The sequence below is a fragment of the Heliangelus exortis genome, chromosome 7 (assembly GCF_036169615.1).
Source record: "Heliangelus exortis chromosome 7, bHelExo1.hap1, whole genome shotgun sequence".
Lineage (NCBI taxonomy): Eukaryota > Metazoa > Chordata > Aves > Apodiformes > Trochilidae > Heliangelus > Heliangelus exortis.
Genome location: NC_092428.1, coordinates 2,146,067 through 2,171,338, shown reverse-complemented (window position 1 = coordinate 2,171,338; position 25,272 = coordinate 2,146,067). Strand labels below are relative to the sequence as shown.

At 38.8% G+C, this 25,272-nt stretch overlaps 1 protein-coding gene across 4 annotated transcripts in view; it reads right to left on the bottom strand.

The window, feature by feature from the left end:
• The window catches only part of ADK (adenosine kinase), a 233,514-nt gene that overhangs the window by 15,277 nt on the left and 192,965 nt on the right, over nucleotides 1–25,272 (bottom strand). For all 4 annotated transcript variants that reach the window (XM_071748240.1, XM_071748243.1, XM_071748239.1 and 1 more), the window contains 2 exons: nucleotides 22,697–22,811; nucleotides 1,743–1,829 (listed from right to left, as the gene is read on the bottom strand). In XM_071748240.1, coding sequence (XP_071604341.1) covers nucleotides 1,743–1,829; nucleotides 22,697–22,811 — 202 coding nt within the window. The remainder of the gene's footprint in view (nucleotides 1–1,742; nucleotides 1,830–22,696; nucleotides 22,812–25,272) is intronic.

Sequence of the window (25,272 nt, the reverse complement as noted above, 5' to 3'; positions counted from 1 at the left end):
GTGGTTGAGTCACCATCCCTTGAGGGATTTCCAAGATGTGTAGATGTGATGCTGAGGGACACAGTTTAGTGGAGGACTTGGTTCACTGTTGGACTGAATGATCTTAAAGGTCTTTTCTAACCAAAGTGATTCTAATATTCTATATTCTGAATAATTACTAGAGTCAGTATTTTAACCTTTCTACAGAAAAACAGCAGCTTTGGCAGTATTAGGGAAAAGGATATAATTTAAAGAGGAAGGGTTATGAGAGACCTGGAAGTTCTTAAATATTGAATATTTAAGTTCTTGAATATTTAGTAGTAATAGTATTTCTACAGCTAAACTAGAAAAGCACAGAAGTAGGATTATTATTAAAAAAAAGTCAGACACATAAAAAGCTTCTTTCTCCTAAGGCAAAGCCTGGTTGGTATCTCCCACCTTGCTCACCTGGGCCCTACCCAGTATATTATTTTATCTTCAGGATCTGAATGCAAAATAGGCAAGAACTTTTCTCTTTTTTTTTTTTCCCCCACAAAACCAAGAGCAGCTTCCTGGCACAGCTGATACACAGAGCATGTGTATACAAGGACAAGCACAAGAAGAGGATCTTATTTATCTTGTAGTCACTGCTACTTACCCGTTCAAGTTTAGTCTTGTTTGTGATTTAGGAACAATAGAGAGTGACAAGTGTGCACTAAAAGGTGCATGAATAATATGACCTAAAATGTTTCTTTCTATTTCTGTCCTTTTTCATTCATGAAAGAACCAAAGCAGTGAGCAATAACATTCCTGTTTTCAGCCAGATGTAAGCACGTACTGAAAATCTACCACTGCTTTAAGTGATGCATTGAGTAAGGATGGAATTACTCACCTGCTTAAGATTAAGCTTTTGTGGAAGACTTTCTTGAAGTAGGACACAACTCTGCAGCTTTTATTTGGTAACACACTGCTTGTTATCCCCCTCATAGCTACAAGACAGCCCTGCAATTCTATCCATAAAGCTCTTTGGTAATGTTTCCAGTAAATTAGTGACTAATGAAGCTCCTTACAGCTACCACGTTCTGGATATTAGAGCCTTCAGGATGCAATAGTGCATCACAGATCTACATGTATGAAGGTTACAATGAATGATAGAACTTTTGGATTAGATTGGGTTTTGGCTTATATTGAATCATTTTTTGAAACAGGCATAGACATAACATCCTCTTTTTTCCTTAGAGCTTGTGCCAACAAAAATAGTAAGTTTGCAAATGGATATTAAGCAATGCCAGATATTTTCTGGATTTGTTTTAACAAATTAACCCTTTGTGTTCTTTCCTGATGTCCAAATAGTTGTATTGGAAGCAGATGTTCTACCAAAATTGACATGATCAGAAGACATTATGCTCATTTATTAACATACTGTTTAATATTCACTACAACCTGTTTTAAAGAACAACAGTGTGTTAACATTTAAGCCAGGAGGGATTTCTGTACACTATATAGTACTTGATGCAGCTTGTTTATGCAACAGTCTGACAGATACAATTAATCTCATGAAAACGACCAGAGTACAGCATAATGGCATATTATTTTTAAAGTAATAGGACACACTTTCCTTTTGAAAAGCAGAACTTAATTAAATCACATAACTTCAGGACGCAGAAAAAAAGCTCTAAAAGAATGCAGCTCACTCTGAAGGATGGTTGAATGGAAAAAATGTAGGTTTTATACAGAGAGAATAACAGGAAAACCTCCAAACAAGAGAAATAAGTAAGAAATACCTCCAACAAATGCATCTCCAGCTCCATTGGTATCCACAATTTCACTCTGATCACTCACCAACACAGGGAAAGTGGTGACTTCATTTTCTGTAGTGAGAAAGCAAAGCTTGAGTTACTTACAAATATGACTTTGAAAAGCACAACAAAAAGTGAATATCAAAACAACTCAAAATTGGAGCTCTGACCTTTAGCATGAAAATTTGGATAAAAATAGATTTGGTTTACAATTCTGTTTGTGTTTACTGCATATGGATATGTGAACACATGATCAAGCTATTTCTTGTAGGCATTTTTATTAATTACCTCCAGCTTTTCTCTCCTAACAGTAAGGGCAAGAGCAAAAAAAAAATCAGGAGGAACATCATCAAATACTCAGGCATATAAAACTAAGAATAACCCATCCTGCCAGCACCAGGGTTCCTATTAGCTGCAGAGAGGTGATGTAGCCTCCAGAATGGCCAGTTTGAGCTTCCAAAAATACAACAGAAATTGTTGCATTGTAAAAACCAAAATGCACATGAACAAACTAAAGCTGTGAAATAAAAAACAGGAACTAGTGTAAATCTAAGTGCTCCCAAATGGCACATTTCAAAAAAAAAAAACACAACACATATATGCAAGAAGCCTTGTGACTTGCCATCTGACTAGCTTTGGTGTCAAGATTTCAATGACTTCACCCTCTTCCTTTTTATTTCTCTTTAGAAAAAATATTTCCATCTCTGCAGCTCCGTGCCCTCTACTGGCATTTGTTAAACCTACTGCAATAGGTGGATACTCAGCATCTTCACCTCCAGTTCACTGCCACACCACAGTTCAACATAATTACACCACTTAGGTAAGATAACTTTAGAGTTCTAGGGTTATAAATTTAATATATGCCACTAATTAATCAGCTATGGCTTTCCAGGTGGTAATGTCATAATGACGTGATAAAAATATAATTACCACCTTGTCACAATACCTTGTTAAAGTGTAAATTACCCCTGTAACAGAGCCAATGGAAGTTCTGCCTCTGGTAGTCAGTAGGCATTAAACTGTCTCAGAGCAAACAGATTGTCCTTTGGCAGACAGCAGGAATTAAAAAAAAAAGGGGAGGGGGAAGAAAAGCCTGTCAACCAGTGAAAATGAAAGCCATCAGAGCTGTTTTCTTTCTTTTTTTTTTTTTTTATTTTTTATTTTTTTGGTAAAAATAGAAATAAAATGGAAAATAGATCCCTCAGTATCTGAATGCTGGAGATGAGTAGTCTCTTCACTGTCCAGCAACAGAGCAGATCACCCTTACACTGACACAGAGGGTAGCAAACAAGGAAACCTAGGTTGGGAGGCACATAAAGAATTCACAGCCTCAAATCAGGCAAGTCTGTGTGTGCTGCAGAGGTACCAGAAGGATCCTGGTTTCTGTGAAATGCAGTGTATAAGCTCTACTGCTCTTCACCATCTGCTACTAAGTGAACCAGGCAGATATAATGATGCTGCCTCCAGAGGGAACTGTTGGCTGGCCCACCAGGAGGGGAGGGGAGCATTAGCAACAACCATCCATGAGAGGAAAAGGAAAAAGGGTAATGAAAAACATAAGATGAATATTCCAATTAAAGAACAGGTTTCAGTCAGTTCTCAGTGCATCCTACTCTCCATCCTGTTAAGCAAAGCTATTTAGAAATGTGCTTCAGTGCTGCGTTGTGCTCTTAAGCCAGTCTTCAAGAGCACTGTTTTTTAGTGACTTTCAGAGGATTCATTTGAATTGGAAATCAAGAAGGAGAGGTCTTACATTAAACTCTGCCAGCCGAGCAGAGGGTATTCATCCATTTCATAGGAAGGTGTGTATGATCTGCTCCAGATAATGCTGAAACAATGAACGTGGGGATAACTCTGTGGCAGGCACACTGCAGTCAGCTAACCTGCTCCCTTCCCAAGTGTGCACAGGCACACACACAGATGTTCCATGTTAAATACTCAGGAGACACTGGCATATGCATACAAATGTAAGTGTTTGGGCACAGGGAGTGAATAATGCACAGACATTCTATTTCCCATGCTGTAACTGAGGACTCTGTTCAAGCAAACTAACACAAACAACACTTCTCACCATCATCTTTCTCCTCCTCCTCTGTCCTGATTCCTTCCCTCAACTCCCTCTAGTACTTGCAGCTAAGTATTGCACTTAGTCTATTGAGCTCTTACTCTATTCTTTCTGCAGTAGATGTAACTATAAGTAACCAAACCGGTTTAAAATGGCAAGAAATTATGAATCTAGGAATCCAGTATGAGAACCCTTTTTTTTTTTTTTTTTTTTTTTTTCCTGATCACAGTTTTCAGTCTTTACCTAGAGCTCACATTCCTTCTCTGTAACTTTATGAATTTTCAAGAGGAGTGGTAATCTTGTATTTTGAAGTACTGAAGTTTCAGAGGGTGGAAGCATGGCTTTAGAGCACACATTACATTATACAGACATCACCACCTGCACACATCCAGTAGACAAATTATCTTCCCTTAACCTTAGGAGATGGTTTCCTTAACCTTCTGTCAGCATAGTACAGTCTACTAAACTATAATTAAAAAGAATATATTTTGAAAGATACAACAAAATAATACAGAGGTGTTTTATTCCCCTTTCCTACACAATAAATGAAGTTGGAATTAAAGCTGCCATTAATTTACCTTGGCTCTGTAAGAGCATAAAAATCTCTAACAACTCTCACTGATGTGGTTTGCAACAATTAGGCCCAACAGGGCAAACTCAGATGAAGCAGAGGTCTCCATTCTGAATACCCTTGTTTTTGTAACTCCAGTGTTGCTTTAACTTCATTTTTGTGTGTGATCTATTATGATATAAAACTCCCAAATCCATCATAGTGAACACAGAGACACACTTGGCTAAGTGCAGTGGTCATTAGTGGCCTTGCTTTTCAAAGTCAGTTCTGATTTCATTTATCATTCTGAGAGCTTATGAAATAAAGAATAATTACATAAGTGTTTTGAAGTCCAAGTGCTGCTCCTCTGGGCATAAAATCCACTGTTCTATTTTTAAGCAACAAATATCTTCTCTGGTAAACACCCTGGCATACAAGAGGTTCCAACTTGGATATCGTTTCCTGGAAGCTCAAAATTCTGAGTGTAAATTGCAATGAGGTGTCTATAAATTATTAGTTTTAGTAATAAGCATTAAAGAAACTTAAATTTTGGGACTTTGATTCAGCTCTCTCAATGATTTCACACGGGTGAGGAACTCGACTGTTTTGGAATGATACAGAAGTAACAAAAATCAAACATCAACGTGAATATTTCCTAAGCTGAAGACAATATTCAGAGCTAAATCAGAAGGAATCATCCTGTTGGTAAATTTAGTTGTTGGTTAATGTGTTATGTACATAAAGATGTACTTTCCCCAGGCAAAAATATGTGCTAGCATATCCAGCTTAAGATATTTCTGAAGGTGAACCAGGCTGGAGAGATAACAACTGGAGAGCACTATTAAGTGAAAAAGCAGAGGGCCTTCCCTTCTAATACATTTAAGCTCCCAAATGAACACAAACCCAATGCATGATGTTAACTGAAACGATCGAACTCTGATGATAGCTGCAGCACTCCAGGTCTGTCTTTAAACCAAATTAGAGTCACAGACTACACGTCTACTCTTAGTACAGTAATAAACACCAGCAAGCAATCATTACATCCAATTAGGCTGAGTACTTTCCTTAACTGGGTCATTTACCAGTCTCTCTTGCTCTTAAAAGTAGATTAAATGTGTAAACTTACATTTAATTACCTGTAACAGAACTCTTATGGGCAACATGTTGGAGTGTCCTTATTTTTCTATTAAAATAAAATAAAAGGGAGAAGGGAGCCCTAAAATATACACAAAAACGTCTTGCTATTTCCTCAAATAAGCTTTTGATCTGTGGGCTGGTAGTGGTAGTACAGATGCTTACAAGATGGAGACACATTAATGGGTATTTTTTTGTGAGCTTTAGCTTGTAAAAAAAGGAACAACTGTGAAACAGAATTCTGTCCCATCTCCTCCCCACCTCCAACCTCTCTAATTTTCTTTAGATCGGGGGCCAAAAACAGATAAAAAGAAAGGAGGAAAAAAACCCAAAAGACAGGAAAAACTTAACAGAACATAGAAACCTGAACTCAAAACCTATAAATGTGTCTGGGCAGCTATAAGGTAAAGAAGTAATGAGAAAAGTATTTGGAACAAGCCCACGTCAGTCCAGATGATTCTGATCTTTTACCTCTCTCCAGAAAGTAAAACCCAGAGTAGGCCCAAAGTCCCTTCATCTTTTTCGGCACATCAATCCATCTTTAAAAATTACAACAACCCTCTGCCCTGTTATTTCTACAGTAAAAATGCTGCTGTTGCTGTACTTCACCCAAAGACACCACACTTGATAAGGTAAATCAGATACTGCCCCCCTATCAGCTCAGCACAGTCCCAGGGCAACGTGAGGCCCCGGTAAGAAATCCTCAAGCCTTCCAGTGATGATGGATTTCAACCCTGGCAGCCCTGATTCAAGCTGTCATTTCAGAGCAGACAGAACGAGAGCCTGGATTTTCAGGCTGGGACTTTCAGCTAAGCTGGCCTGGATGAACACCCCGGGCCCCCTGGCACTTTCTGTGTGCATGTTAAGTTTGCCTTGTTTTGCGTGCCGACATCTCCCCTCATTGTCTGGCCTGGTGCTGGAGCTACGTGGGGCTTGTCAGAAAAATAAGGAATTTATCTGTGGAAGTCAATGGAGTTAAATAGTATAAGAAGCACGAGACACGTCAGCCACACGCTTCAGGATCTTTCTAATCAAATGTTTTAAGAATAAACAACAAATGATGCCGTAATCCCAAGAATTCAACGTGTAGCCCAGAGAACTGCATAACTGCCAATGTAGAAGAAGTTAAGTCTTTGTTTCTATCATAAATAATGTTACTTCCAACAAGATATGGTCTTTTACAATGCATTGATGTGCCTGTGGTATGATACAATTAATATAAATATTAATTTTTTTCTATCATTAGAGACCCAGGCTAAAATTCTCATAGCAGCTTGCTGAGCACTGTAAGTCCATTTATAGCTGTGCTGGCCAGGATGCAAAATACTGTCCCTCAGAGGCAGTCAGCTCATTTTCAGAAGAAAGAGAGAGGGAGTATGGTGTCCAAGACTCAGAACCTTCTGTGGTCCTGGAGATATCTATAGGGGAAATGACAGTGTGCAGTTAAAGTTAATCCACAGATGTTCAGTGAGAATTGTCTTCCCTTTATAGCTCTCCTCAGGCACACACGTTGTCCCATTATCTACCAACAAGTATTTTTATTCAGAAGTCATATTCCTAGCACCTCACTCAGGTGATTCACAGGATGAGAGTTAATAGGGGAAAGAAGGTTCCTCCAAAGGAATCTGTACACTCATACACATCAACTATTAGCAAAAATGTCAAATTAAACACTATTTTTGTGCACCTCTGAACCTATGGCTGATTCTGTCCTGTTAATTCAACACCACTCCTTTGAAATAACTCTTTGATTTATACCTGCAAGAGCTCAGACTCAGAATTCTCTATCTAGTTACAACTGTAAAAAAATGTAACACCAGCACCTAATGGCTCCTGAGTCACTTCTACAGGCTCAAATGTCATTTGTTTACAGAAGGTGTGAGAGCCACTAAACATCAGTATTTTCTGTTTCACTGTCAGTGCTGTGAGTTGAAGCTCTACTTTATTCCTCAAATTAAATGCCTCTTTGTTTGCACAAGTAAACAAACCACTGTGCCTGTGTGTAAAAATGGAGAAGCAGGAGGGCAGCAGAAAATAGTACTTTTGCTTCAGTGTGGTGATAATACAACATTAAAAAAACCAACATATATATATATATACACATATGCATACATATATAGAAAAACTGCCCTAAAGTACAAGCTGCTGAATTTTTCTGGCATGTGTCACAATGTTTAAGGTTTAGAGCAGCAATGAACTCTGTAGAAAAAGCCTTTTGGAGCACACAAGTATTGCCATTTGCCCGCTGGGCACAGATTTCAGAGGGAGCCGAAACTGCGCCCACTGAACTGCCAGAAAAGGCACTCCTAGAGCTCAGCGTGGCTGCTGAAGACATAAGGTAGTGCTCAGAGCTCTGTTCTTCCCCTCTCAGCTCTCTCCAGACCAGGGAAGGGGTTGAGGACTCAGGAAAGGCAAAGGGTGTGAAGTTACAGGCATCAAACTGAAGAGGAGCTTCTGCAGGTGTTTCTTTCCTCCAGCACAGTGACTGTCTGGGAATGACTATGAAATCCTGGATCTGTCCTGGAGACAGAAGAGGTTGCTTACCTACAAATGGAACCTGTGACTTGGATGATCCTGTTCTCTTCTCTCCCCAACATCTCTGCTGAAGTGAGCCTGGCCACACCAGGGTTATTATTATATTAACAAATCTAAATGTCTCTTGCTGCACTGCAGATCCTACGTGTCTTGATTTGGATACTGTACATATTATTTGATTCTTACAGCTAAAAAACCAAGCCAACTCCCCCCAGAAAGTCTTACTTTTTGAGCTGTGCTCATCAACCTCATCAATTCAGTCTGGAGAGGAGAAGGCTCTAAGGAGACTTCATTGTGGCCTTCCAGTACCTGAAGAGGGCTACAAGAGAGCTGGTGAGGGACTTTTTAGGATGTCAGGTAGTGATAGGACATGGGGGAATGGATTCAAACCAACCCATAATCATCTCAAAGCAATTCCTACCCAAAAACTTATCAGGATAATAAAAAAGAGAAAACCCATTATAATTTCATTTTGAGCTGGACATAACCTGCATTATGCCTGGCATTTATTTTTTTTTTTAAATACATTAAGCATATTGCCCTAGCAGGGCAAACCCACCTGTCAAAACTTGCAAGCTTTCTTAGCTGTACCTCAGTTTCAGAGTGGTGAACACAGAAACCACATCAGTTAAATAAATGCCATGTTACATGACAGCTTTGTTTATGCTACATGATAATCTGAGAAGCATGGGTCGTCAGTGGAGGCAGAAATGGGCCCAAGGCACTTCTATTTTACTTGAGCATCAGTAAGACTGAAAAGAGAAGGAGTGAGCATTAGGTCACCACAGAGCAGCTCTGAAGGAGCTTTTTCTTCTGGGAGATTTTATATTTAGTTTCATAAATGCAATTAGTCCATCAGAATGAAAGAGACAGCCTTCCCTACAAAAATAAATTGATGTATGTATATGTTTCTGCTTAACAATCAGTACTGGTTATTAGTTGGCCATTGCTAAAGTGGATATGCCACAAAAAATGCCTTTAAATATTCAGATTACATGTAGAAATTTTAATTTTTCATCTTTTTAACTCACAGCCCAGATGTAGGATTCTTTAAATTATTTTCTTCTTCTCGTGCTGTATTTGTAAACTCTGTGTTGCCTTTAATTAAGATCTCCCTAGACTACTTATTTGTTTTTGAAGAATGAAACATGCTTGCTAGATGAATTTTCTGAGGCTTCTGCAGATTTTAGATCTATTAGAGGATGTCACTGCAGTAGAGGCTGAAATCTGCTCTACTCTCAGTGGGAAAATATTATGCTCTAAAAATGCCAGTTAAAAACAGAGCAACTCCACTGTTTTTAAGGGAGTTCTTTAAGCATTATGCCAGTCTAGATAAAAAGAATTTGGCCCCAAATTTAGTTTATTTTTGCTCTAAATCAGTTCAGATTATTTCTTAGATAACTAAATATTCCAAACTCTGATCATTGTTGTATCAATTCAATAGTTTAAAAGTATTATCTAACCATTGCTTAAAGTAGGATGGTTAATCTACCACCTTGCAGACTAATGTCACATACATTTTATTTTAAATCATCCAACCCTGAATTTGTATTATTTTGACTATAGTGAAGTAAATTAATTTGGATACAGTTATTATAACATCAGTTTTGACAAACAGTTTCCAGCAAGAGCTCTTGAATCACATGTTTGTGTAACAAGCCCTCTGAGCATGGCAGCAGGACAGAGGCACTCAGGAAGGGACTCCAGGAGGTTGTGCAGTGTTTGCACCACTGCTGTCTACAGAAAACCCCAGTGCTATAAAACCAGGCTGCTTGACAAACCCAAAATAACTACCTAGCAGGAAAATTAAAAATTTCCAACCTCTGTCTCTGCAGAACCTTGTCAAACTCCTACCACAGCCTGTCACTCTCAGTTACTTTTCTTTAAAGTTTTATTTCTTTAGTATTAAATCACTGAATAATTCAGCTTTAAGCCATTTCAACCTAAAACCCAAACCAATGCATTGATCTTCTTTTTAGAAGTGATAAAACAGCTTAAAAATCATCAAACTTCAACTGACACACAGCCAAGTTCCACTTGTGATCTTTTAAACCTAATTTGTCTTCCCTTTATTGTCAAGGTGACCACCAAGATATGTATTAGAAGGGAAGAAAAAAGTTCCTGCTCTAAAGAGTTCCCTTCTGAGAAATAAGGTTTGTAAGCAAGTAAATAGATATGTAAAAACAAAATGTGTATACTCTGCTAAGTTATGAAAAAAGGCAAGAAGCAGATAGTGGTTTAGAAAACAGATATGCAGGAAAAAAACTCTGGTTAACCTCCAGATTGAGATAATTTGAACTGTAACTTTAAAATGTGGGGAAAAATTGGAAAACGCTGGTTACTTACAATAAGAAAAAAAATGTTCAATTTGACATATTTAAGAAAAAGTGCCCTCTTTTATGGAAACAATATTAATTTCTGTAACTCTCAACTTGCCAAATTTATACCTGTACCAAGCTTTCACTCATCTTTGCTGCTTACTTTTCATTTGCCCTCCTTCCCCACAGGAGTTCTCTGCTAATTCCTGCTGATTCCAGAAATGACTGAGGTGTCCACTGGTGACCTGGAGTGCAACCCAAGTGCAAGCTGGATTTTGATGCCAAGGAAAACTTAGAAGGCTTCATGGTTTTCCCATCTAAACACAAATCTGGGAGGCAGCAGAGGGCACCAGGAAGGAACGGAGCTGCTGGGAAGCAGACTTAAGGTTTGGAAAAGGTTTTTCTGCTGAAGGCACTTGACAAAATCAACCTTTGTGCCTGTATTGTTTTACTCATCCAGTCTCTTATTTCCTCTTTTTGATTTTATTCTTAAATGACTGTACATTTTGCACGTTCAGGCTGAGGAGTGGTGCTTTCCTCCTGCAGCTCTAACCTTTTATGAGCAGGCCCTCAGTTCCCTGTTAACCAAGGCCAGGGAATGCCCCCGTGCCCCTGGTTTCTGAGGAGAGGAGGACTGTAAGTCCCCACCAATTTATCTGATTCCAAGGTGTGCTCCAAATCTAGCCCATTCCTAGCAGTGTGAATTGGTCCCCAAAGAACTAAACCTCACTTCTCTTTATCATGGATTTGTAAGGTATTTTAATTTCTGTATTCATTTCCCTAAGCCATCTGAGATCACAGCTTCTCATGCTCTCATCTTCTAGGCCACCTCAGAAGCCAGCACACAATGCACCTCCAGTATGAACATCTAAAATGCTTTGCTTTATTTCTCCAAACAGCTGTTTCAGCTGCACACAGAAAGACCACTTCATGGTTCCTGAAATCTACCTCTCACAGTAGCTGTCCCTTGATTTTCAAAACGTTTAAGCTGTCCAGTTAAGCAGGAAATAAAAAAGCAGTCTTTAGGGGTTTATATATTGGGTTTTAGCTAAATATAAAAATGTCAGTGCAAAAAGCAGGTACTTACATTCCACGATGCACCAGAGATTAAAAGAAAATTGCATCTTGAGCACTCTACTAACTAGAGTGTTTAACTGCTCATAAATGGATTTTCATATTTTTGCAGTAATTTACAGCGTGCAAAGGGTTTGTAATCCAATCCACCACAACTGCATAATTTTTGACCAACTCGCAGTTGATAAATAACACGAGTATTGGGTTATTACATTTTTTTGCAATTAAGTGACTAAGAAAGCTGTTTATTGCCTTCCCCTAGCCCCTCTGTTAATAAGATCGTTGTTGCAGATGTTCATGTATGCTGCATTGGTGTTTAATGGTGCATGATGCTCTAGGTGGTTCCCATAACCTTGCTTTGTCTACTATGAGCTGACTCAATTGATATGATAATAGAGAAAAGAGGTCTGAAACGAGCTGGGCTGTACTGGCACGATTTGCATAACCTTTAAATTTGCCATCATTTGATAGCCAACTGCTCCCAAAAATTCTTATTCAGTTGTCAGTAACAACAATGTGCTGTACAGCCAGGGTTTTGTACAGGTGGGGAGGAAAGAGAGGGCATGCAGAGTTTATTTGCACTTTGATATTCTCTCAGGAAATGTACTGATTATCACATTTGGAAAGCCAACTATTTGGAGAGGAGTTCTGCACTTTCATTTGTGATCAATTGCTATCAGCCACAATGCCTGGCCTGGCATCTTTTCAGGTTCATGGTGTCAGCTTACAAGGGACATAAATATTTGGTTCCATAGACTCCTCTCTGATTTAGTTCTGTCCCCTAATCGCTGGGGCAGGCAGAGGGCTCAGGATGGATGAGGAGGGCAGGGGGAGCAGGGGGTAGCAGGCTACAGGAAACAGAAGCAAAGCAAACAGCCTTCCAAAATGTAAATCTGGTTTTGGATGACTTTCTGTATCATATTTAAACAAACATTAGTACTAAATCATTCAGTAGGTATATCCAAAACCTAACGTTAGGGAAAGAGTTCATGGTTACTGTATTCACTAAGTATGCTGCCTGTATATACTTTAAGTTAGGGCTGATGACTTCATTATTCCTAACAAAGAAAACAGCTGTGGTGAAAGAAAGTAAGCTGGAGCCTACTTTCACACAAATGGGATCAGCCAGCCACATAAATGTTATCTTGGGGGCATCCAGAGGTTTATTTGAACTGCCACTTCATATTCTATATTGTGCTCAGGTGCTCCAAGGCCAGGTCATTGGTATATGAGTAAGGTGCACAGCTCACTGCTCAGATGTGGCATTTAAACCATTTTGACTTGTGGAAACCATTGAGCCCATCCCATCATGAAACCTCCCAATGCCACTTTCAGACAATTAAGCACTTTTGATAACTCCAACTAACCTCCCTTTCCCCTCCCCTCCACAACAGTACCTTCTGGATGTTTTATTGTCTTGTACAAATGAATACTAAATCCCTGACATCAGGTGAACAGGATCCCATTCATCCCTCCCTTTTGTCCACTTTTTCTACTGGCCAGGATCTCTGCTCTACCCCTCCTGGAGCTGAGGTTTTGTCTTCTATTCTCACAATTTTTATTGCCTGCAACTGGACACTACAGAAGAGAAACTTCTAATCAAAGGGTTAGTTCCTGCAGTTCATTTTCCTTTAGGGTCACCCTACATATTCACATTTTGCTCTCCTTCCTTTCTGTGCAATTATTTTATAGTGACTATTTGAGCTGGTAAGGCTCAAAAACCTAAGTTCCCTCATTTATGGCCAAAGCATGACATGGATAGCTACAATTTTAACTTTTCTGCAATGTTCATTCAACTGTAATCACAAGATAGGAAATAGAACCTCTAAATTAAAGATGATAGGCTATCAGAGTCTGTGGGGCACCTTCTGAGGAGAGATTCTGCTGTTCACACTCTGCTGTGATGACCCGTTAGGAAGTGAATTGCTGGCTCATAAGAAAAGGCTAAGACTGCCAAAATAATGGAAAAAAAGACCTTCTACAGAAGATATTATGCCCAGGTGCCAATGGTCAAAGGCTCCATTTCTTTATTCACCTCATTTGTAACAGACAACAGTGGAGATACCTTAGGGTAAAATGTGTTGCCCAATTTTTCAAGATTTGTAAAGTTGGCTTTTTGTACAGGCTGCTGGCAGCCTACAAAAACTGGAGACAAGGTACGAGACAAAAAGACACATGGATCAGTAAAAGCCATTAATATTTATGAATGCTTTAAGTTCTCCATGGCCATAATCAATATCCAATGAAGTTAATGAGATCTTTCCATTGATTTGAAAAGACACTGGGTTGGGACCCAGAGACAATAAGAGCAGATTCTCTGCAAGCACTCCAGCTGACAACACATACTTTGATAAGTTGCTGCCCTCCCACCCAGGATTTCAGCAAGGAACCAGACATGTTATTTCAATCTGGTTTAGCAAAATCAGCAGTACATCATTTTAAAACTCAGTATGGAACATTTCAGACCTTTATCTGAAGAGAAGTTGAGACCAGAGTAATTCCTTGCAATGATAAGGCCAACATAAGATACAGGAATAAGAACAATCATTATTTGCTTAAGAAGGAAATTAAAAGAGAAAAAAGGAAGCTTTAATGTGCTATCCTCCCAAAAGGTTGGGATTTTGTTTTGTTTTAACTTTGAGCCTCTAGAAAGCAGTGCTTCCAGCTCTTGTATCTTCTAACACATCCAAACCCATTCCAATAGATTTAATCACTGATAAGTAGAATTTTAAGTTCAAACTGGCCTTGACCTTGGGCAGTATGACATTATCTGAAAACCATTAATGGTCTGAAACCAAAGGAAAAGCTCATTAATAAAGGCAAAACTGTACAAAGGCAAAAGAAGAAAAAGAAAAAAAAAAAAAAAGGAAGTTTTATTAAAAGTATTGATCATGACCTAGGGCACTACAGACATTGATCTTCCCACATCTCCACAGGAAAAAAAAAAAGTTAAGCCAACAAATTATTGATCTATTATGAAACCTGCTGAACAAGCCATACATTTCATTTCTTACAAAGAAAACATAATCACACCAAATTATGGTAAGAGAAGATGTTTCTTAAAAATTATTGCTTTAAAAATATTACTATCTGATAATTTTATAAAACAGCCACCCTGTTACTATGACTTTAACCAAGTGTTGGGAGGGGGAAGCCTATGCATGGTAAACATTTAGAGCCTGGGTGTCAGGTTTCAGCTCCTGAAAACATAGGCTTTTAAGGAGAAATGGGCAGCATCCAGTTCTGAACATTGCAGCAACTCAGAATGCAAGCATAGAAAAGGAAAATGCTGAACTTTCAACTTAAAGCATAAATCTAATAAAAAGTTTGTAGGATAATTATTTTATCTGGAACAGAATACTCTAGTTTTGGCTTTTCTACGTTTGTTCAAAAAATCAGAAATGTACTTAGACTGACATAATGTTGTAGTTGCAAATACAGTCACCGAAAAACTAAAAGTCCCCAGAATTTCATGTGCATGGAGAGGGGTGGGTGTCATTTTCAGAAAACAGGGGATATCCTTGACAAAGTTGCATCACTCACATGTACACATGAAAAGCACAAATTAAATTTGGAAGGCTGTCAGCAGTTCCAGTGCTTCCCAGCTACTGAATGACCAATTCTGCTGTCTGAGCCATTCTTCTAAAACAGTTCTCTGATAAAATTGGTGGTTTTCAGCATACGGGATGTCAAAGAGATAATTTCTCTCCTGATAGCCTATTATTGGCTCTGTCCCCTTGTTCTTTGCTCTTTGCTTTGCAGGCAGTTCTACAATATTGCCACCTGATCCTGGAGCACCTTTACTTCCATCTTTGGATCTACTTTCTTTTTTGCTAGATGGGAGTTGTGTTGTTTCATGACTCAGGCAAACAAAATAATAATAATATTGTCCCAATGCAATTTTTTAATATATGAACCACCTGACAACTCAGGTCACCAGGAAAGTGGTACTGATTGTAAAGTGTTACAGCCACGTCCACAGGAGGCATTGGAAATTTCTGATAAATTAATTCTGTGTGGATGCTCTAATTGAGGAATAATATCACAGGGCTGGCCTCGTTTCTGAAATAATAAATAATAAAAAAAATTAAGCTACACTGTACTAAGCTACTTTTTCTCCTGAACAAGAGTGTCCATTTAGGATTTAATGGCACCTGAATCAATATCTTACTGTAAATCTATTCAACTTTGCTCTCCAGAGTCAAGCAAGGCAGGCCCTCAATTGGCTTAAGAGATGGCTTTAATGAAACCCCTCTGCCCAAAGCCAGTCCTGATGATAACTGTGCCTGCTTGTCAGGGGCAGCATCTCCAGGCTATAAATACCAGCTCTGAGAGGAGCTCTTCACTGTGCCCTTTGCCATCTTCTTCTGATGCATTTGGACTCATTTGGGACAGTAAGAACAAAAGCTGAGTGTGAACTGTGTCTCACATTAACGGGCTATAAAGTGTCAATCAAGGCAAAAAAGGTGCACATACAAAACCCAGTTCTAGCTTGAAATACACAGTGATGGGCTCTAAACCACCTATTACCACATCATAAAGAAAATCTGAAGTTACAACAGCTAATTCTGTGAGAACAATAATCAGTGGCAGTCAGAAAAGTGAATAAAATGGTAGGACTTATTAAGAGAGGAATACAGAACAAAGGAGGTAACAGAATTAAACCACTTTGTAAACTTCTCAGGCACTTGAACATTCTGGTCCCTCATACACAAAGTGTGTGGTAGCCCTGAGAAAAGGTGCCATGAAGGGTGGGCCAGGGTGTCAGGATTACAGAGCAAACAAAAAATAATAAAATAGGAAAAGAGCCTGAAAAAAAAAAAAAAGGGAGGTAAGCAAGAGTTCTGCAAAATCAAAAGTAACAAGAGGTTGTAGATGGAACAATTATGGACTGGCTGCACAGTAGAAGCAGAATTCAAACAAATAAGGGGAGGCATTTGTTTATGCAACACAGAGATCGTGACACTCATCAGCACAAGAGATTATTTATGGTAAGAAGCTATTTTGGGCTGTTCCACACAAAGACAACGGCTCTGGTTCAGAAATTCCCAAGCTACAGATTGCTGGAAGCCAGGAGAGTGTCACATGGAGCTATCAGCACAGATTTGTTCTGGTTTTATCCTCTTCTACTGTACACTGTGCTGGATCCCAGGTTGGACTGGCCTTGCTCCCACTCCTTCACTCTGTATTGCCTCTCCAACATTGTATGATTGCTACCACCTAAGCAGTGCATTTGTATATTAACAGTTGTATATTGTATATTAACAGTTGTATATTAACAGTTGTATATTAACAGTTCTGCCCCCAGGAATGCCTTTTAGAATGATGGGGCAAAGCCTGACTTGATAAATGTACAGATTTGTACCTGAGAAACAAATACAGAAATTCTTCTGTCCAAGAGGTAATGCTGCTAAGGAATGGGATGGGGGCTGTGTTCATTGCCCCTCAACAGCCATGCACTTTTTGCTGCTTAAAGGGATAGTTTTCCCTTGGAATCCCAGAACGTCCATTCACTACAGCCCCTGAAATTCAGGCTTGAAAAGAGGCACAAATTTGCCTTGAAAGTTCTTTATTATTAGTGATTATGCACAAAAATGTGATATCCCAGCTTTACTCCATTCCCGGGGTACATTGGTGCATTAACACATTGGACTCAAATATATCTTCTTTTTTTTAAATCAGTATGAAATTACTGAAACACCCACATTACATACATATATATATATTCACATATATGTACATGCATTCTTTGAGCTACACTTTTAAGTCCAGTTAAGATTCTGTACCCAGGAACTTAGGTCTTAATAATGTATTTCAGCTGTCTAGTAAAATGCTCAGACCTCCTCTCCCACCCAGCATGAAATCAGGAATGGTCTCAGTTACAAAAAGGTATTACCAGCTTTGCTGTTCATTAATCCCTATCAACAAATCTTCATTATTAGTTTAAGTTTTGTGGGATCCTAAGTCACAACTGAACTAAAAAAAATTCTCTTGGGCTTACTAGCTCATTAGTTATGCCATGAGTGGACTACAAATTCCTTTTTCCCTAAATCCATTTTTGTTTTTTAAACTTTCCTTTACATTTGTGAACATAAACGGATAGGGAAGAGTGAAAGCACGAAATCCTGTGGAAAAAAAAAGAAAAAAAGTACACACTGTAATATAACCCAACTACTATTTCCCCAGGTGCAAGACACTACTTTTGTTTGTGTAAACACACAGGAAGGCTGGCTGATAAAAACAGCCAGTCAAGGTTTTTCTGTCTGGAAGGCTAAGCATGAAAGCTGCAAGAAAGGAGCAAAAAAAAAAAACATTTTTTCTTGCTTCTTCAAGGAGAACACACAATGCCAGGTAACTACAGAAAGAGGAGCTGCAAACAGGCCCACCATAAAATGTCAGCAGTGTTAACAGTAATAAATACTTCTGTGTTTTATAGATAGGCTTACAGGGTAACACTGGTCCATGACTGCAGCACAACCTGATGCAGAAAACCTCCTGACCTCTGTTTGGGGTAAGTTGTGTGCTTCAGCATCAGTTCTGTTTATCCCCCCTCAAAGCATGAGCATTATGCCATTATGATTTAACAACAACTCTTAAAATTTCTCCAGTTTCCCCAGTTTTGACAACCCTTCGAAAACAAACAGTTTAAAAAGATCTTCTGAAATATTTAAGATTTAACCTATCCTTACAAAGTAAAAGCAGCTTCACCTTTCGTTAAAAAATACTATCTGTATCTTTGGTGTTATTTTCATTTATATCAGGTTTTGGTTCTATCCAAACATAGATGCTTCTCTATTGTATTATTTTTTTTACTTTTATAAAATTATTATTTTTGTTATAATTATTAATAATATACGCACAATATATATTTCTTATATTTATTGTAATTATTAGCCCAACATAATAATTTTATTATTATTTGGAGCTTGGTATGCTGGCTTTAAAAATTGGTAATGCTGCAAGGTTTTTTGTGACATATTAGTCTGGCCACTTTGTGCATGCTGTTTCATTTATGGAATAGGTTCAATACCAAATGGAAATACACAAACTGTTTCAGCCTGTACTACATGGTAGCTGTGCTAAGAAACCTTGAAGGGGAACGTTTCTCATTCTAGCACATTTGCCAGCACTGCTAATGCATTTCCTGAATGGTTCTCAAGTAATGTAGCCCACAAACTGAAGAAGATGTAAATGGCTTATAAGTAAAAAAAAAAAAAAAAAATAATCAGTTTTTACTGCCTTATTCTAAAAAATGAGCTTATTACAAATGTGCCCTTAACAGAGGTGGTCTTGCAAACACTGGGGGGGAAACAAGAATGGAAAATTCTATGTTGATGCCTGAACATGCCAGATTTCATCATTTATAACTTGAGAAGTGCTGAAGTGATTTTCTTTAAATTTGGATTGGTTTCCTTTCCTGTATTAAAGCTATAAAACAAGCCAAGTTTAAAGTTTGTAGCTTCAGCTGTTTTTGAATTATGCAAATATTTCAATATAAAAGTGTGTTTTTCCATTGCTGTACTGATTTTGCTCAGGCTTTCTGAAGATTTCCCTTTGGGCCAAGACCAGTCATAAAACATATCAGACAAGTTTGTTTAAAACTTGTTATGAGCAACCCTGTAGAAGGGATGGCTTCCCCAGCATCTGAGAAATTCAGAGAAATTCAGAGAACTGTTAGAGCACACAGAGATATGACAATCATGTTCTTGCCAGAGCTTCTGAGCTTTGGTGCCTTTCTTAAAAGCTCCAGCTGCTGAAATCAGGAGACTGCACGTGTTCATTACCTCTCCTTCCCACCCCATGTGCTTTTTGTGGTTACAGGCACAAGTATTGAAACAGGACATGAGGGTATCCCAGAAGCTCAGGAACCCTCAGGCAAATCCAGAATCTCAGGCCTGGGAAGATGGAACAAGGCTGTGGTAGTGGGACCAGAGTCTTGCTAGCCAAGTAATTCCCAGTATGGATAAGGAGCATCAGCAGAAGGAATTCACAGAATGCTGTTCCTCTGATCAACTTTTTGGTGAGCAAGTCTATAGATCCTATTTTCAGTTACTAATACCTTTCCCAAACAATAATATTCTGTATAGAAAGGTTTTGTCACAGGTGCCTCTGACAGACTAATTTCTTTTCCAGAGAGCTTTATCAAAAATCAGAGATGCTGGGGACCAATGCTAGAGAAAAGTACATTTTTGTCACTGCTAATCCTTCTTGTAACTGAGAAGATCCAATGCCTTCAATTTTTTCAGTAAAAATATAATATTTGCCATGATTAGAAAATGTCCCTCAGGTTCCCCAAGGAGGCTGTAGATGCCTCATGCCTGGAAACATTCAAGGTCAGGCTGGAAAGGGCTTTGAACAACCTCATCTACTCAAAGAATTCCCTGCTTATTGCAGGGGGTTGGACTAGAAGACTTTAAAGGTCCCTTCCAACCCAAACCCTTCTATGATTCTATAACAGGAAGAGGAAAACTTCAGCCAAAGATCATTTGCACATTCTCTGGAGCTTTTTTAGAAGCTGACAGTTAATTTAGTTAACATTTCATCTGCCACAGCTCCTGTGTGCCAATCCTAAACACTCCTTTCCTTCCCTATAAAACACACTGATCACACTCAGCTTCAATTTGAGGTTGCTTCTTCCTTGCCATTATTCCTCCTGACAGAGAACAGGAAGGCAGGGGAAAGAAAAGGGGCCTTGGGGCTGGAGTACTCTGATGGAGGAGATACGAACAGACAGTAGAAAGATTCAGTGCACTCTGTGATAAGAAGACAGAAATTTTCCCTCTGAAAACATAAATCTCAGAAGCACAGAATGGTTTGAGTTGGAAGGAACCTTAAAGATCACCTAGTTCCAAGCTCCCTGCATGGAACATCCCACCAGACCAGGTTGCTCCAAGATCCATCCAACCTGGCCTTGAATCAAAGAAAAGTGGACTGACATTGGACTGACAAAGTAAAACCTCTGGAACTGGATGGTTAAAGGCAGTAGCAGAAAGGAAGGAAGAGTAGAGTCCTTTGCCTGGATAATACTGATCCCCTGTGGTTGAGTCACTACTGACAGAAACATGTTGTTCTTTCTTAATTATTATTAAGCTGGACAAAAATCTAAAGCAGAAGATACCCACAAGCACATCCAAATCCAAACCTGACTTGGCAAATACTGTTTGAATCCAGGCACAAACTCTGAGAACGTGTTGTATCCTCAGAAAGGCAGAACAAACAACTACACACAGACTGCTTTTCCAGAGAATGCACTCCTCTTCTGTGTATTAGGAAAAGGAAATTAATTATACTGGTAACTACTCCTAAACGTAGTAAATTCTTCCAAGGATCCTTTAGAATCTTTTTACAATCTTCACTGCAGGTTTCAAAGCACAACTCAACCTAATTAGTGTTGGAATAGGTGTTAGCAGTACTCTGTGCCATTCTGTGGCATTGTCATATGCAAAATTAAGGGACAGATTTTTCTTCTTTCATTATGATTTTTAAGCGAGGAGGTGGGGAAAAGATGATCCACACCAAGGGAAGGAAAAAGGGGGAAAACAATAACAAATTGGTATCTCTTTCGAGAATTGCCCCACAGGCCAAACATTTTTATGTTCTTAATCATTATTAAATGACTTAACATGACACACAGAGCCTGGCGAATGATTGCATCCTGACATGAGAACGAATTACAAATGAAATGAAAGATCAAGCTGTATTAGAGGACTGCCTCTGGGAAATGAAAATCTTTAATTCTCTTTTATTATTGACATTTATTTGGCTGCCATGAATAACAACATAGCAAAGAGATTCAGCTATGCTTGTGCACTGAATAGCTTATCCCACGGCTCAAAACTGCCTTAACATTTATCATGTTTGCTTTTGTAGCTGACACCACTGCATGCACTCTCTATCCATCTTGCATTTATCATGCATATAAAGTGCATTCTTTAAATTAAGTTCATATCGTAGCGAACAAACAGCTAAGATTAGCAAGTGTCAGTCCTCAAATAAGCTCCTAGTTGTAAAAATATCAAAGAAGGGATTAATGGATTTGTTAACAACTCCAGTTTGAAGAAAAAAATATGTACGCAGTGAAAATTAAATAAGAGCACAGGAGGGTTACATATAAGATTTAGGTTTACTACTGTTATTACTAACTGATGTGTAAAAACATTTTTATATTGCTCTTTTTCAGCCAACTGTACACTACTCCAGTGGAGTGCCTCCATATGGGCCCTTCATGTAATGCTGTAACTTGCTGGAACTTCCATCATTACTCAGTGAGCTACACATGCCCAGCTCTTCATGACTGCTTGCTGCTGCCTTTCAACCAGGTTGTAGCTAATAAAATAGGGGAAGAAGAACCAAACTATTGGGGAAATCACTCAACCTGCTGCTCAGAGTGATCCATAGAGCAGTGCCATACCTGCTTAGTGCTAGCCCTGCAGCCACAGTCTGAAGCCAATTCTGATTTTGAGACAAATATCATTTGAGTAAGCACCAGTCCCTCAGGTACAAAGCTTCCTCAACTTCACTTGATTTTCAGAGGAGGAATTCAGCCCTGACTAATAACTTAACTTGTGAAGGAATGAACCACTGAAATGGCCTGCCACAGCACATGTTTTTAATAGCTTTATTTAGTCTGGAAGCATAGGTGGACAGAATTAAAGACTGTCAAAAGGTAGGTGGTCATGTTTATGATGCTTAAATCTGTGTCTTGTACACCATCAATCCAGACAGCACAAACTACTCCTGTCTCTGCTAGAACACCTTTTTCCCACGTATTCCTTTGAGAGTAGAAGAGCAGACAGCTGAGGAAAGCTAGAACTGAGACTTTCTGCTCAAAGCAAAAAAGCCTGGAAATTCACTTAGTACTGGATTTCACTTCCTCCTCTTCAGAAATGTTTAAATATACTACCCTGGTGCACAGCTGCTCTCAGCAGGCAAAGTGTGTTCCTGTTTGCAGCAAAGATGGCTCCACAGATAAAATCTCAAGTCATAAAAATCTGAGTAAAACCAACTGGATCAATATTTTAGATCTATGATATAAAGAGTAAATGTTCAGAACTAAAGTCCCAGGCATTCCTGTAAAAGATGAACTTCTCCAGTTCTGAACTTTAAAAACCAATTAAAGCCCTAAGAGATGAGAAGGATGGGCTAACACCGGAAGGCAAACGCTCTCAGCACCACGCAACAGTTTGAATTTGTAGACCCAAAACTTGGAATTGCTTATCTGGGGTATTTATTGTGAGCAACAATGGAGATTTGACAAACATACCTGTAGCCAACACAGTGTCATCCTTCCCCTGGGTAAAGACTACGATTCGTTGCCTTTTAGTGTTGGCCTTTGGCAGGGCTTGTGTCTTCCGGGCTATCTCTTTAATGTCATCAGTCTGTTAATAGAGAGAAAGAAACCTCTTGTTACCAGCAGACTGGAGCAGGGAGAGATTACAACTTTATTAGCAGATCAAAGATTTGTTTTCTTATGGCTAGGTATAAAATAAGACTTTATTGTCAGCAGAGGAAGGTTTTTAAAAGGAGGAATACTTCATTCTCCTAAGGGTTTCTATAGCACTCTGAGACTATTGTTTTTAATCTTGCTAATGATAGTTCAGATATGCCAATGGCTGCAAAACTGCACAGCTAACAGAAGAATTACAGAGCATTTCTAAATGAGCAATTAGTGGTTTTCTTTGCTGCCTACTGGATTCTAACCTTACCTATCATAAAATTAAAAACAAAATTGGTAAGAGAATACTTCGGATAACCTCTGAGCCTGATTTTCATCCAGTTTAGCCAGTTTTTATAGCACTATAATCCCTCCAATTTCATCAGGATTACAAATACTGGTTCTTTAACTTCCCTCCAGCAAACGATGTCAGGCAGGGAACTGCCAGCATGCTGCAGCAGACAGGGGTGTGGAGCTGCATTCAGTGGAACACAGAGCATCCTCAGTTTTCTGAAAAAAGGCAAAGCTGCAAAAACTTCAGGAGCCTTTGCTTTAAAGGGACTTTGCACACTACAGTGCTTGTAGCCAGGAGCAGAGAAAGTGTCATACTGAACCAGAGCTCTCATCCAGCAACAAGTTTGAAATGTTTAATTTGATATAGGAAGCTCAGCACAACTTGTCATTAGAATCTTACCCTACCTCTTCTCATAGCTACCACGTGATCTCAGCCACAAGGATTTTGAGGTCTAATTTACTTAGTTTTCAATCTGACCTAAATATAGGCATTCCTGGGTTTGTTTATAATGCTTGGTGGAAAGCTTTTGTTCTCAGATATCACTCAAGTCAGTAAGTTCCACAAATTAACTTTGATATACGTAAACCTAGTTCTTGTCATAATTTGGGCTTTTTAATTTATTTTTATCATATTCTTTAAGATTAGGAAAAGTAAGACAGACTACAATTATCTGTACTGTTTTGTGTCTTGCTCGTTATGAATCCCAACTGATTTTTTCACACAATCACCTAATGCACAGCTAACAGCTGATGCACTGAGTTCACTTACAAAGCTGCACAGTCATAAAGTCATTTAACAAAGTTGTTATAATGTATTTATATTGTTAATAAATTGATTTTATCTTTCAAAATCAGCACATAATGTTATTTTGAAGCCCAGGTACAGTATGTGCAGTTCTGACTGCAGCTGCTGCTTTTTAACAAGAGCCTGATTATTTTTCATCAACAGGTCAGTTAAACACTTCAGGAACTGTATTTTGTATTCAGTCTTCATTATTTGCTAAGTTCTGATAATCTTGTTGATCTTCAGGCACTTCACCTCTCTGATGGGCAGAGAATATGCCTGGGCTATTCACCAGTTCCTGTGAAAATTATGTAGCTCTTTTGCTATCCTCTGAGCAGTTTCTCCCCCAGCTCTGGCAGGCAGTGAGCCCACTTTCCAACTTTCCACGTTTGCCAAACACAAAAATAATTTCCCCTTACTTCTCAGTTGCTTTACCTCCTTTAAAAATTCTCTCACACTTTTCATTTCCATATATTATACTCTCATTTGTGCTATTTCTTCCTTCCTGCTGCTCAGGCTGGAAATACAGCTTTTAGAAGGCAATGTCTTCCACCATAGGGGAGAGGGAAGAACCTTGAACCCCTCTGCATGGACTGAGGACAACGAACAGGCACCATCTTACTCCTAATTCTCCAAAGGTAAAGAGATGCCAGAGGGCTGGCTGAGAAAAAAATTGAAATTGCTGCTTTTCTGTTTTGAAATGTCTTTTTTAGGAGATTTGTGAATAGCAGGTATCAGCTGGTGGCACAAGCTGTTGAATAGGGGATGGATGGAGAATTACAGCCCTCCAGCTTTGTAATATGTAGACTTCTGAGGGTTCACCTAAATTCTGAACTATTTCAGGCTTTGATAATTAAGAGATGCATGAACTAGAAAATGCAGCAAAGCATCGTAGAGATCAAAGGAAACAGGAGAGAGGTGTTTAGTTTTTTTGCTATGTAGGAAGTGGCTACTTGTGACTTTATTAAGCACATTTACAGTGAAGCAAAGCAGGCACACAAATCAAAGAGCTTGGAGATATTTGTGCAGTGTGTTTACGTGCACTTTAAATTTTAAAAGGAAAATGAAGAAGTTATAATAGGAGAAAATGGCACGATCAAAAGGTGATTTCATCAGTTTAAGGTAGAATAAAGAGGAACTTATATGAGGGAAAGAGGACCCTGAGGAAAAAGATTACTGAAGAATGATGGGAAAGGATGAAATAAAGTAGACAGTGAAAGAAAGCAAAAAGCACACATGTTTTCAGGAAGAATTAAATATATAATAAGCATGTAACTGTAGAAGGAAGGCATTTAGGGGAAAGGAGGCAATTTAAAAAAAAGCAGAA